Raw genomic sequence first — 13,695 nt, forward strand, 5'->3', positions numbered from 1 at the left:
ATTTATATATGCTATTATGACTCGATTGTCTGAAAATATGTAGACATGATGACCCCAGAGCAGGGGTAAGAAGTGTGTTAATGCATAAACCACTGCCAAGAGCTCTTTCTGGTTCAAGGAGGCTTTTAATTCTTGAACTCCCACGCACCCTGGGCCACTTTGTTCAGGTGTGCTCCCCACCCCGTGGGACTGGCGTCTGTGGTAACTATATTATTACCCAGGGGACCCCTTTGCAAAGGTTGTCTTGGCTTCTCCACCAGGCTAGGGAATGAGTAGTTTTTGAATTTAGGGTAATACAACCCTCTTGGTGTCCCCCTACTGCAGACTGGTTGGCTAGTACATCCCACTGTAAATCTCTTGTGCGTAACTGAGCCCTCTGTACTGCTGGCAGGCAGGTGGAGAGAGAGAGAGAACCTAGTCGTGACATCGCTTTTCTTAATGTCATGGAGGGATTTTGGATGGCTCGTTACAATTTGAGCGATTTTCTCCTTCTTACAGTCTGGGAGGTGGCACTCGATATCCCTGAGGGTGCCCATGTCCTCAAAGGGGAGGGCAAATTTCTTTGCGACAGCTACATAGAGCTTCGGGGCTTTATCCCAAGATGTAGATGCCTCGTCAAAGGGATATTTCCTTTTAAGGGAAGGGACCGTGGTGGTTTTCCTTTCTGGTTTATCCCATTTTTTTTTTTTATATTAGACCCCGCACATTTCCATTTAGCGGGAACACTCTGCTTTTTCTGGCCCAGTCACCCAAACATTATGTCCTGGACTGTTTTATCGGCCCTAGGGTCTAGCACCCCCATGGTAGACCTTACCGCTTTCACTAGTTTGTCTACCTCGTCTAGGGGGAAGCAGTGATGTCCCTTTGTTTCCTCGTCTGAGGAACCGGAATCTGAGGTTTTTGACATGATTTCTCCTGACGTTGAGGAATCCGACTGGGAAGTCACTGTCTTTTTTGATTTGTCCCTATGCTTGAGATGTAAGGGCACCCTGAACCTCTGATTTTATTGCAGCTCTTAGGTCAGAGGCAAAATCCAGAGTTTCCTGACAGAGGATTTCTTTTGTACATGACTCAGTTTTCTCCCAAGAAATAGGTAGGGGTCTAGTACAAGTGGGGCACTCCCTGTTCTTTTTCCCCCCTTCTTTCCCTAGTAAGGGAAATGGATTTTTAATACAACGGTGAACATTCACGAAGATCACTCACCCAGAAGTACGCAGCTGCAGGTACTGATTCAGGAGATGGAGTCAGTTCCTGAATAGGCTGCTCTCCTAGTGGCAATTTGCTCCTTGCAGCTGACGTGCTACGCTGCATGGAGCGACTACTGGAATGACCATCCGTACCGCATTCCTTTTGACGATGATGGTGGTGGTGCTGCTTAAGCTGCTGCCTGGCTTGCTGCTCCTGTTGCTGGTCGCTATCCCCGATGTTCAGGATCGCTTCCAGCCAGGAGCGCTTGTGCAGCCACCATTTTAAATTTCCCGGCTGACGTCACTGCTCCCATCCTGCACCGCGGTCCCAGGGAGAGCGCTCCTGTGCATGCGCCGGTTCCTGGGACCCGGAATCCAGCTTCTACTTCCGGGGCGGCCGCCATCTTGGTACACCTCTGTATCCCGGCACCGCCCGCATGTTTGCCGGGTCCCCGGGAGCCCTGACTTCCTCTCCGGAGCGGCGTCTCCCCCGCCCGCTCACCCGGCAGCCTGCATTGGCCCCAGCAGTGGCGGCTTCAGGCACTGCACCTTCCCGAGGCAGGGGCCTCCCCGCTGCCATCACCAGTCAGGCCGACCCTGGACACATGAAAGGTACCGTACTGTGGGTCCTCCATCAGGGACAGGAACTCAACTGGAGGTGGAGGAGAGGTACCGCCTTTTTATCTGTAGGTTCCTGTCCCTGAAGGGCAGAGCCCCTCTCTGTGGTGCTGTCATGGGTGAGAGAAAGGCCCAGTCTTCTCGTAGTAGCTACGGCAGGGTACTGCACATCTGACTCCAATATAAATCAGTAGATGTGCAGTAGCCTGCTGTGGCAACTACCAGAAGATGGAGCAGCTCCACAATCTAGCAGTTATTGCCAGCAGCTGCAAACAGCTGTTTTTTTTTTCGTTTTTTTTTTGGGGGGGGGGGGGGGGGGGGTGTTGGACCCTGACCATTCAGACATTGATTACCTAACCCAAGGATTAGTCAATGAAAGGCTAGTGGACAACCTCTAAGGGGTACAAGCATCTTCATGAACTTTGAGACTCTTACTAGTTGCATGTGCCTGGCTAGAAGTCTCCAATCAGGAGTGAGCTTTCTGGCATAGGAACATAGCTAGTCATGAATTAGGCCAGGACCAAGTGCAAGGAATATGGCTGAGTCTCGCATGTTAATACCCGGCACGTGGAGCATGCGACCGCATAGCAATACATGGAGCCACACACTTTGCTCCTGAATGCCAGGTATTAACATGCGTGACTCGGCCATATTCCTCACAAGCGTGATCCCAGCCTTAGACAAGCTGTGGGACATGCAGCTCTGCTCCCCTGTATCAGTTCTGCTCATGTTGGACATGTGAGTAACTGGCATAAACACATTAAAAGTTGCTGGATTTTATCACAACTCAGACTTGCACCTAGACTTAAAAGCTTGCTATGAGAATTCTGGAGGGAAAGCTTTGATGAATCGGGCTCTGTCTTTAGCCATTTAGATTTTAACTGAATTTAAGTCTTCCAAAACCTCTCAAATAAGAAACAGCAAAACTAAAATAGTACAATGATATAACTAGCTTGTTGAAGGAAAGCAGCAATTATACAGCACAAAAATCAAGTAAAAAGCACTCCCTTAAAAATATGGCATTATGACAAGTCTATACTGGCTTACCTGGGAACTACTTGTCGATAACACCGATAACCAATTGTGTTTTTGCCATAATCTATTTGTTTCTGCCGCCTTTGAAGAACTGCGTCATCCATCTCAAGCTTACTGGAATGTTGTGTTGGGGAGCTGATGAACAGGATAAGAATAAAATGTTATAAAAGAATAAAAAATGAAAAATCTACTTTCCTAGATTCAAAAGTTTGAATCAGTTTTATTTAACCACTTCAAAACAGGCCACTTTGTGCCTGCTTAGTGTGACTTTTGGATTTTGGTATTCAATGAGAAAATGCTAAACAGTATTTTAGTTATGAGCGAGTGTTATCAGAGCATGTTCGAATGTTATCCAAGTGTCTTGGCCGTGCTCGAGTAATATGTTCAATTCCCTGTGGGTGCGTGTTTCGTGGCTGGTACACAGCCACAACACATGAAAGGATTGCCCAACAGGAAATCTTCATTGGTACATACAACTTTTTAATTCAGCTTAGGGCAACTTGTTCCAGCAAAGAGCTAAACAGTAGAAAGGAGGACCTGTATAGGAAGCCACATACCTTAAACTATTCATTTGTAACTCCAACAAATCCAGTTCAGTATCAACACCAATACTGACCCTCTTTGGCACCCTTTCCTCTGAGATAGACTTTGGACAATGTGGGAAAGTCAGCCTGCAAAATACATTCATGGTAGAGTCAAGCAAATTTGAAATATTGAGTACAAAGAAAAAAATGCTACAGTTGCTTGCAACCTAGCAATCTCGTAGTAAGTCAGTGGAGTCGGTGTCAGGGCTCTGAGACCTTTAGAAGTTATAATGAAATGTGGTCATACACCTCCTGGTTCTCCAAGAATTGCAATTTATTTACATATTACACTAGTTTTCTAAATGCCTTTAGCAAAAAAGGCATGTTATCTAGTGCAGAGTCAGGATTTTAAAGACAACTGCCATCATTCACAACCTTCATGAAGGTCTGTTAAGAGACAAACATCAGAACACAACAGAATCTTGTCAGGCATGATTGTGTAATTTTATGCAACCTGACAGGACACCAAGTGGAGCCAGAATAAAGGAAAAGGTAAACACTTTTCTTGCTGACAGAATGACCGGTAATCTCAGTCAGCCTTAAGGCCCCGTCACACACAGCACGATCACTGATTTTGTGATGCAACAGCAATCTCACCAGCAATATCACTGACACGCATCAGTGACCACCCCCCCCGCCAGGTATTGCTGATGGTGCTCTAATGTCCTGGGCCATTTTTGATCATTGGTCTCCCACTGGCCAGCACGCATCACTGGGAGCTGGTATCCAAGGTAAATGTTGGGTAACTAAGCATGTGCGTCGCTTAGTTACTGGCATGCTTGTGCTGGGAGCTGGTAACTAAGTGATGTGCGTGCTTAGTTACCCGATATTTACCTTGGATACCAGCTCCCAGAATGCAGGTATCCAAGGTACACAGTGGGTAACTAAGCGATGCGCTCGCTTAGTTACCGATATTTGCCTTGGATACCAGCATCCTCGCTGGTCCTGATCGCTGGTGAAATCAGCCTGTTTGACAGCTCACCAGCGATCGTGTAGCGAGGCACCAGCGGTCCTGACAAGGTCATATCGTTGTCGGGATCGCTGGTGCATCGTTTAGTGTAACAGGATCTTTAGGATATGTTCACACATTGTGTTTTTCTGCAGGAAAAACCTTTTGGCAGTAAAGCAGCTTTAAAAGAAAACCATGATGCAGCTTCCTTAGGCTAGTTTCACATTAGGGTTTACGGCCACAGCGTCGGGCTCCGCACAGCTGCCACTAAGCCCCACCTACGGGCGCATGACGCTGCATGCGTCCCCCATCTTTACCACTGGGGACGCAGGCTGTGCGCAGTATGCGTTTGGCGGCGCATGCGCCCTCTTGATGGTGCGCCGAGCCCAACCAAATTGCAACAGGTTGCGTTTGGCGCTGGTCGGTGCACCGTCAAAAGGACACATGCGCCGCCAAACGCATACTGTGCACGGCCTGCGTCCCCAGGGATAAAGATAGGGGACGCATGCAGCGTCATGCGCCCGTAGGCAGAGCTACCAGCGGAGGCGTGGCAGGGCTTAGCGGCGGCCGTAAACGCTAATGTGAAACTAACCTTAGACTTACCAACAACGCTGCAACATCTTATACCTGTGTTTTTGCACTTACTCAGTGGTTTCTATGGGTGAAAAAGACACTGAAAGTAGTGACATGCTGCAGTTTAAGTCAGAAAAAAAACAAAAAAACAAAACTTGCTAGTACTGTAAAATGCAGCTTAATTTCCATAAGACAAAACAAGAACAGTAATGTGTGAACATAGACACATTAAAAACTATCTTGCTCCTCATGCAGCCTGTCCTTCTGGTGGGTCTGAAATCTACGACTGGCTGCACAATGTTATGTTATATGGCAGTTGTCATCTTTGAAAATGTGACTAAGCATTTTTTTGCCAAATAAAGGCATGTTCAATATAGAAGTGTATTTATTTTATTACATTTCTCAGAGATCCCCTTTAAATTGGTCATTTTGAATTTGCCTTTTTCCCTCCTTCCAAGAAGTAACATTTTTTCTGTTGGCAAAATAAGGAAACCAAAAAAAAAAAAAAAAAAAAAAAAATTGTATTGAACCTGCAATTGCCTGATTGCTTATACTGTAATATCACAGTATAGCAGCATGTAGTGGAAGTCATTGCAGCCCATGAAACTCAGCCTATGGCTTCACAGGAGGAAAGACATGGCAGCCAGGGGGGCCTTCAGCAGAGAGCAGGCTCAGACCACCTTATATGCAGTATGGATCCCAGACTGATCTAAGCCTATGGAGCCTTGTTCTGACACTACATAGGCTTACACTGTAAAAGCCACTTCAGGGATCACGTCGAGCGTAGCGTGACCCAGAGTGTGAAGAGTGGCGATGTCACTGAGAAGTGGAGCAGAATGGTGCTGGGTCCCGTGTGAAAGCAGTGGTCGGTGATTATATTAACACATTTAATTAAAATATTCATGGGAGTGTTTCTTTAATTGCCAAAATAGCCCCAGTACCAACTTAAAAAAAGTGGAAAATTTAAAAAAATTAAATAAAGATAGTGATAAGGGAAAAGCCCATTATGTTAATACATTTAACACAAATCTGATTTAAACTGTAGATGTTCTGATGTCACATTGCCTTTAAAATGTGCATGTGTTTTCAATGGAGATAAGCCGGATTACTTACCGGTAATGCTCTTTTAATGAGTCCACGACAGCACCCACTGGAGGTATCGGATCCACCCCATTTGGAACAGGAAACCCTACAGGAAAGATAAAAGGGGGCGGTCCGCCTCTCCTCAGTTTTGCATTTCAGAGTACCAGGAGGACCGCCAAGGATTAGGCAATGTCTTGTACTTATAACTTTAGCAGATACTTTTAATATTGATATTTCTAGCAGGGAGGGAAGTGAGCGGGTGCTGTCGTGGACTCATTAAAAGAGCATTACCGGTAAGTAATCCGGCTTTTTACCCTTCGCCACGACAGCACCCACTGGAGAGATTCCAGAGACCATCACCTGGGTGGGACCACCGTGCCAAGGACAGTCCTGCCAAAGCTTAGGTCAGAAGTAGACGAAAGGTCAAGTCTATAGTGTCTATAGAAGGTAGAAGGGGGATGACCAAATTGCCGCCTTACATATGGTTTCAATTGGAACGTCTCCCCTCTCCGCCCAGGAGGCCGCCATTGCTCTGGTGGAATGTGCTCTGATGTCTTCCGGAGGTTCTTCATTTTTTGCAGAGTAGGCTAAACGAATGGCATCCCTGATCCATCGGGAAATGGTGCTCTTTGTGACTCCATACCCTTTTTTATGGCCCTGAAAAGAAATAGAGAGCCCTACACTGCCTCCAGCTCTTGGACCTTTCAATATACTTTAGGACAGTTCTTCTGAGGTCCAAAGTGTGGAATTTCTGCTCTTCCGGAGTGGAGGGATCTTCAAAGAAGGTTGGGAGGAGTATCTCCTGAGACCTATGGTACTTTGTTGATACCTTAGGCAGGTATGAGGGGTCTGGCTTTAATATTAATCTATCCCGATATACCTGCAAAAAGGGTGGATCTATGGACAGGGCCTGGATATCACCCACTCTCCTAGCGGATGTCAGTGCTACCAAGAGGGCCGTCTTAAATGATAAGTATTTAAGGGATATCGTATCTATCGGTTCAAAAGGTTCTTCTGTCAGGGCGTCTAACACCAAGTTTAAGTCCCATGTAGGGATTGTGGGTATGTGAACCGGAGTTATTCTTTCACATGCTGTAATGAATCGTGATATCCACTTATTCCCAGCTATATTATGGCCATACAGCGCCCCCAATGCAGACACCTGTACTTTCAGTGTGTTTACTGACAAGCCCAATTCCTTCCCTTTTTGTAGGAATTCTAAGATAGGAACTATTGGGACTTCTGCTGTATGAGATGCTGTATGAAACTGTAGGAATTTTTTCCATATTCTTTTATAAATTTGGGTTGTGGACTGCTTCCTGCTCTGTAAAAGCGTAGTAATTAATGATTGCGAAAACCCTCTTGATCTTAATAGGTGCCTTTCAAGTTCCATGCCGTCAAGTGTAAGTTCACTTGAGGGTGGAAGAAAGGGCCTTGGGAGAGTAGGTTGGAGTTTGAGGGGAGAAACCAAGGATCTGTCACTGACATAATTCGTAGCCACGAGAACCACGGTCTCTTGGGCCAGAAAGGTGCCATCAGGATTACTCTCGCCTTTTCCTCTCTGATTTTCCGAATCACTTGTGGCAGGAGAATCAATGGCGGGAAGGCGTATGCCAGTTTGAATCTCCATGAGGCCTGGAGGGCATCCAGTATGTCTGGGTGATCTGCTGGAGACAGGGAAGCAAAGGTTTTTGTTTGTCTGTTTTCCCTTGTGGCGAAGAGGTCCACTTGAGGATGCCCCCATAGAGCTACTATGTCCTGGAAGATCTGGCGATTGAGGCACCACTCCCCTTGCCGAAGTGTGTGTCGGCTTAAGAAATCTGCTTCTTGGTTGTCCTCTCCTCTGATATGAAGAGCTGAGAGGGACAACAAATTGCTTTCGGCCAAGTTTAAGATTCTTGCCGCAGAAGACATCAGTCTCTGATAGAGTACCTCCTTGTCTGTTTATGTAGGCCACTGTGGTGGTGTTGTCCGACAGGATCCTGACATGTTTCTGTTGAAGCTGTGGAAGGAAATGTAGAGCATAGTATACTGCTGTCAGTTCTTTTAAATTAGACAAGTATTCTCTTTCCTCTCTATTCCATCTTCCTTGACAAAAGCTATTCCCCATATGGGCTCCCCAGCCTTGGGGGCTAGCGTCGGTGGTTAGGATACCAGATGGTACTATGACCCATGGGACTCCTGAGGATAGATGTCATCATCTAACCACCATTCCAGAGAATTCAAGACCTCCTGAGTTAGAGTTATCTTGCTCTCAAGGTGACCACCATGTCGCTTCTCCTCCTGGAGGATCTGATGCTGAAGTGTGCGGACATGATAATGGGCCCACCGGACTGCAGGGGCACAGGAATCTAGCGACCCCAATAGCAACATTGCCCCTCTCAGAGACATGCGTGGTCTATGGCTGCCTCTACTTTCTCTTTTGTTAGTGCTATCTTTACCTGAGGAAGTAGACATTTCTGGGTTATGGAGTTCAATTGGAACCCCAAAAACATTTGGAGGGATTGCGGAACGAGCCTGGACTTCTGTATATTGATGATCCAGCCTAGGTCCTGCAAAGATGAGATTGCATCAGCCACTCTTTCGGTACATTGGGTATCTGAGTTCCCGATTATTAGGAAGTCGTCTAAGTAAGGTACGATTAAAGTATCCTTTTGACGAACATAGGCCATCACCTCTGCCATCACCTTGGTGAAGATTCTTGGCGCTGTTGAGAGGCCGAAAGGCATGGCTGTGTACTGAAAATGACGGACCTTGCCATCGAACACCACTGCGACCCTTAGATATTTTTGGTATCTATTATGGATAGGAAGATGATAGTAAGCATCTTTTAAATCAATTCCCGCCATCACACAATTTGGAAAGAGAAGCTTTATGGTGGATCTGATTGATTCCATCTTAAACTTATAATTTTTTATAAACGTATTAAGCTTCTTTAAATTAATAATTGTTCTAAACATACCATCTGGTTTGGAAATTAAAAATAAGGGAGAGTAGAAGCCTCTACCTTCCTGTCCCTCTGTGACCTCCACTAAAACCCCCTTGCTTAGTAGGCTCCGAATCTCTTCTTCGAGGGCCTTTTGTTGGGCTATAGAGTTAAGGCGGGTTAGGATAAAGAAATCATAAGGGTATTGAAGGAATTCTATTTTCATTCCCTCTTTAATAATACCCAAGATCCATGGGTTTGAGGATATTTGTTCCCATTTTGGATAAAAGAACCGTAATCTACCCCCTACAGGTGGGTCTGATTTTTTAATTTCTATTTTCCCTTCGGAATGTTGGACCCCTGAACATGGTACCCTTTTGTTTCTCTTTTGCGGCCCATCTATTTGATCTTTCCGTTTGCCTCCTTTTTCCAAACGGTCGCCTCTTAAAGGTTCGCCTATAGAAAGGGATAGAAGAGTCAGGGAACACCTTCTTCCTCTCCTTTGCTTTGGCGAGTATCTCGTCTAGGGCTTTTCCGAAGAGAAACTCACCCTCACACGGGGTTGCACAAATCTTAGCCTTTGATTGCGCGTCCCCCTTCCAGCTCTTCATCCACAACGCCCTTCTGGCGTTGTTCACCAGAGCTGCTGATCTTGCTGCCAGCCGTAGAGTGTCCGCCGACGCATCAGCCAAAAAGGCAGCTGCCCCTCTAATGGGATAGCGGCCCGTAATTTTTCTCTGGACACCTTTTGCTCGATTTGCTGATCCAGCTGGTCCAACCACACGAGCATAGATCTAGTGGTGCATGTGCTGGCTACCGCTGGCTTAAAAATACCTGTGGTAGCTTCCCAAGACCTCTTCAATGATGATTCTGCCTTGCGGTCTAACGGGTCTGCCAACAAGCCTGCGTCCTCTACTGGAATAGCCGATTGTTTCGAGGTAGAGGATATAACGGCATCCACTTTTGGCACTTTGGTCCATTTTAATAGCTCCTCATCGCTATATGGATACTTTCTTTTTGAGGCTGATGGGAGAAAACTTCTTTGGTCATGTTTTTCCCATTCCCTCTTTATTAGGGCCTTAATCGCCGGTATTACCGGGAACGCTCTCCTTTTCTTTTCCGCCAATCCCGCAAACATTATGTCTTGTGCGGTTTGGGCACCCCTTGGTTCCTCACACCCCATAGTGCTTCTCACCGATTTAACTAGGTTGTCCACACTATCCAGGGGGAAACATGACCGTCCCTCCATGTCTGATGACGAGGATGTGAGTGAGGAGTCAGAGATTAACCCCCCTTCTTCCTCTGACTCTGAGCTGAGGGTTAACTGCTTTTTGCTGCCAGTCTCTGAGGGAGTTTTGGCGCGGTTAATAGCCTGTATCTCCTCCCTGATTATAGCTCTAATGTCCTTTGTCGACAATGCGACCCCCTGCTTTGTCTCTCTGATGCACTGCTTACAGAGCTTCTTAGGGTAGGAGTCAGGGAGAGGTTCAGAGCATAACACATTCTTTATGCTTGGATTTCTCCTTTTTCTTGGTCTAGAAGGGGACACCAAGGCGGGGGGGGGGTCAGCTTAGTAGGCAGAGTATATACTTTGCACACTCACCCAGTGAAGCCTTATATTACCAGATCAGATGGCTGAGATCCCGTCCTAGGTCTTGACTCTCCAGTTTCGCTCCTGCGCCCGGTGTCTGTCCTAGTGTTGCGGTCCCTGGTGGAACTGCCCCCCGCAGAATCTCCTGCTGGAGCGTGCGCTTCCGTTGGGGACGACATGGCTTGTCCCTGCTCAGCTGCGCGCTGTTTAAATAGATTGTGCGCTGCTTTAAATTGGTCTTTTTTTTTCTTTCCCCGGAAGTCGCTCCTCCCCGGGATTTCCCCGCACATGCGCCGTCGTGCTCAGCCATCCTACCCCGGAAGTTCAATCATTACTTCCGGGGTTAAGGAGTCTCCACGCCGGCCGGCCACCGCGCCCCCACCTGTTTTCTGCGGCCTGCGCCCACCGCTGCCTCACGGGAGCCTCTTTTTTTTCTTCGCGCCACAGGCGCACTTACCCGGGCAGCGGCAGCGCCTTGGTGCCTCCCCGGTGCACTCCTGGGTGAGACCGGGCGGCCCACCCTGGACCCGGTCATCACCCTCCACCTGCCAGACGAGGGTGGAGCCGTCTAGCGGAGTCTCCCCCGACGCTGCCTCCGGACCGCAGCCCCTGCCGTTCCCAAGGAGACTGCACAGGCGGCATGCATGGCCCAGGTAAGCTTCCTGAAGGATCCTGGCTCCGTCTGGAACAGGAAACCAAAACTGAGGAGAGGCGGACCGCCCCCTTTTATCTTTACTGTAGGGTTTCCTGTTCCAAATGGGGCAGATCCGATACCTCCAGTGGGTGCTGTCGTGGCGAAGGGTAAAAAGCTATTGTTATGCTGTAGTCAGTGGTGTGCATTTTTCCAGTGAGCAAGTGATCAGACATGTGGAAATTTGGCATGACGGAGTCGCATTTACCATAAATTGACTAAACACCTAATACCCATTTGCCAGAGGCGAGTCTAGAGGGTCTGGTCACTGTTTGCTTCGAATCTGCAGACTGTGCACACATACCTTCTGACATCAGCAATTTCTGAACGTTGATAACCTTTTGACAGCACACCTGGAGCACTAAGGAAGCGGGATTTAGATGGTAACCTTATAAAGAGATATGGAGAGTACACAACAGTATTTGTTACATCACTAAAACCAAAGTATGCCTTTAACATTTCAGGTTAAGCTCAACTCTAGCAGAGGTTAGGTCCAAATCTTGGGATCTCATGAACCTGACACGTGCAGCTTCTCACACCCTTCCACTACCATGTATGAAGTGTCGAGAGATCTGTCCTAAGCAAATGCTATTTAAACATTAACAGTTATGAAGCAGCAGATCTTTCACTTTCCTATAAGGGCCCGTTACACATAGCGATATCGCTGTAACATCACTGGTTTTGTGACGCAGCAGCGATATCGCTACATGTGATACTTACCTCCGACCGGCTCCCCCGCTGATTAACGCTGATCGCGCGAGAACATCCTGGGCCGTTTCTCTTCAGGCGCTTCCAGCTGGGCTTCCTGCGGCGCCAACGAGCAACGCATGGATGCGGGTGGGAGGACGTCAGGATCGCCGCATCTGACAGGTAAGTAGTGACCCCCGACTGCTGCTATGTCGCTGGTGAGATCTGCCTGTGTGGCAGCTCACTAGCGATCCATATCGTTGTTGGGATCGCTGGTGCATCGCTTAGTGTAACAGTACCCTATGTCCTTAATGGGAATTTGTCAGCAGCTTTTTGCCATGAGCTCAGAAGAACATGATGTATGGGCAGAGACCCCAATTACTGAGATGTGTCACTTACTAGGCTGGTTAATAGCATACTAGGGAAGATTATGAGCCCAAGGCCGATTTTAGTTAGTGCTGAATCCTACCTTTAAAAATGTAGGCTTTTAGCCCAGGAAGGCATGTTACTAATATCAAGATCTACCTTGTCACAGCTAGTGGGCTCTCACAAATTTGCCAATTTCTGCACCAAGTACCTTCATTTTTCCAAGTATATTTTATATAGCAGTAATGCAGTTCAGGTTTCACATGTTCAATGTTTGCATATCGTAGCGCTTACAAAGTGCAGCACTTGTTTGTACTTACTAGACTCAATTGCTGATGTAATCTTTAGCTGATAGAACACCGACTATCCCTACAGGACTAGGTGTCTTGTGCTTCCTAGTCAGTTGGTCTATGCAACCCTGTACTAATCCCCAATTAACAGCTGTCAATATTTGGAGTGGGCAGGGTTATACAGGGCTCAGCATTTGAGCACTCCGATCTGCAGACCAGTAAGTTGCATGTGACCAGCTGCTTATTTCAATAGCCAAGCTGCCTGTCCCCTACGCTATGCATCAATGAAAGAGGAAGGAGCAACTATTAAGATAAGCAGCGAGCCTGCCCCCTTCACTTACAGCATGGACAGAAGTGTGGGTGCCAGGACCAGCGCAGCCACTGGTAGTAGGGGCACTTGGCATAACTGTTAATCAGAACAATTAGGCTGTAAATTTTGTGCAGCATTTGTTTCAAATACAAGAACACCCAATTACTGAGACATCAGTTTTGTTACCTAAAATTGTCCTCCATGGAAGTGAGGTTATCTATTAACATCCAGGGTTCAGGAAGATGAGCCTTGGAAAGCCCATGAAGTGGAGGGTCATTGCAGGCCAATGGTGGCATATATACTCTCAGCTGAGGATCTAGCCTGCAAGACACAATTGGAGCCATTAAAGTGAAGCTTTGGCATCGCCAATGTCAGTCTCCCCAGTGCACACAAAGGTTACTAAAAATATACTAGATTGTTTCTATTGATTTTTATAGGAAGAGACACAGATTATATATACATATCACTAGATGGAGGCCCGATGCCATCGCATCAGGAGGGCACAGTGCTCTGCACGCAGGATTTCCATTACAAACAGATATACTCACCTTCCGACAGACCCCCGATCTCCTCTCTACACTCCCGGCATCTTCCGGTCCCAGTAATGCTTAGCGCGAAGGACCGGAGAGGACATCACGCTCTTGCAAAAGTGATGTCATCTCTGGTCCTTTGCGCTAAGCATTACTGGGACTGGAAGATGCCAGGCACGTGGAGAGAAGGAAAGTCTGGGGGCCGTCAGAAGGTGAGTATATCACTATTTTTTATTTTAATTCTATTTTTTACAGGTTTATAGTACCCAGGGCCT

The 13,695-nt window shown here is 47.1% G+C and overlaps 1 protein-coding gene across 4 annotated transcripts in view; it reads right to left on the reverse strand.

Annotated features, from left to right (window-relative positions):
* Nucleotides 1-13,695, reverse strand: part of LOC141060604 (oocyte-specific histone RNA stem-loop-binding protein 2-like) — a 37,471-nt gene that overhangs the window by 16,753 nt on the left and 7,023 nt on the right. For 2 of the 4 annotated variants that reach the window (XM_073556906.1, XM_073556903.1), the window contains exons 2-5: nucleotides 13,077-13,211; nucleotides 11,542-11,625; nucleotides 3,398-3,511; nucleotides 2,853-2,975 (exon numbers count right to left, since the gene is read on the reverse strand). In XM_073556906.1, coding sequence (XP_073413007.1) covers nucleotides 2,853-2,975; nucleotides 3,398-3,511; nucleotides 11,542-11,625; nucleotides 13,077-13,211 — 456 coding nt within the window. The remainder of the gene's footprint in view (nucleotides 1-2,852; nucleotides 2,976-3,397; nucleotides 3,512-11,541; nucleotides 11,626-13,076; nucleotides 13,212-13,695) is intronic. The other 2 variants (XM_073556904.1, XM_073556905.1) reach the window with 2 other exon arrangements.

Source organism: Dendrobates tinctorius, unplaced genomic scaffold (assembly GCF_039654945.1).
Source record: "Dendrobates tinctorius isolate UK_male_01 unplaced genomic scaffold, ASM3965494v1 ptg000241l, whole genome shotgun sequence".
Classification (NCBI taxonomy): Eukaryota; Metazoa; Chordata; class Amphibia; order Anura; family Dendrobatidae; genus Dendrobates; species Dendrobates tinctorius.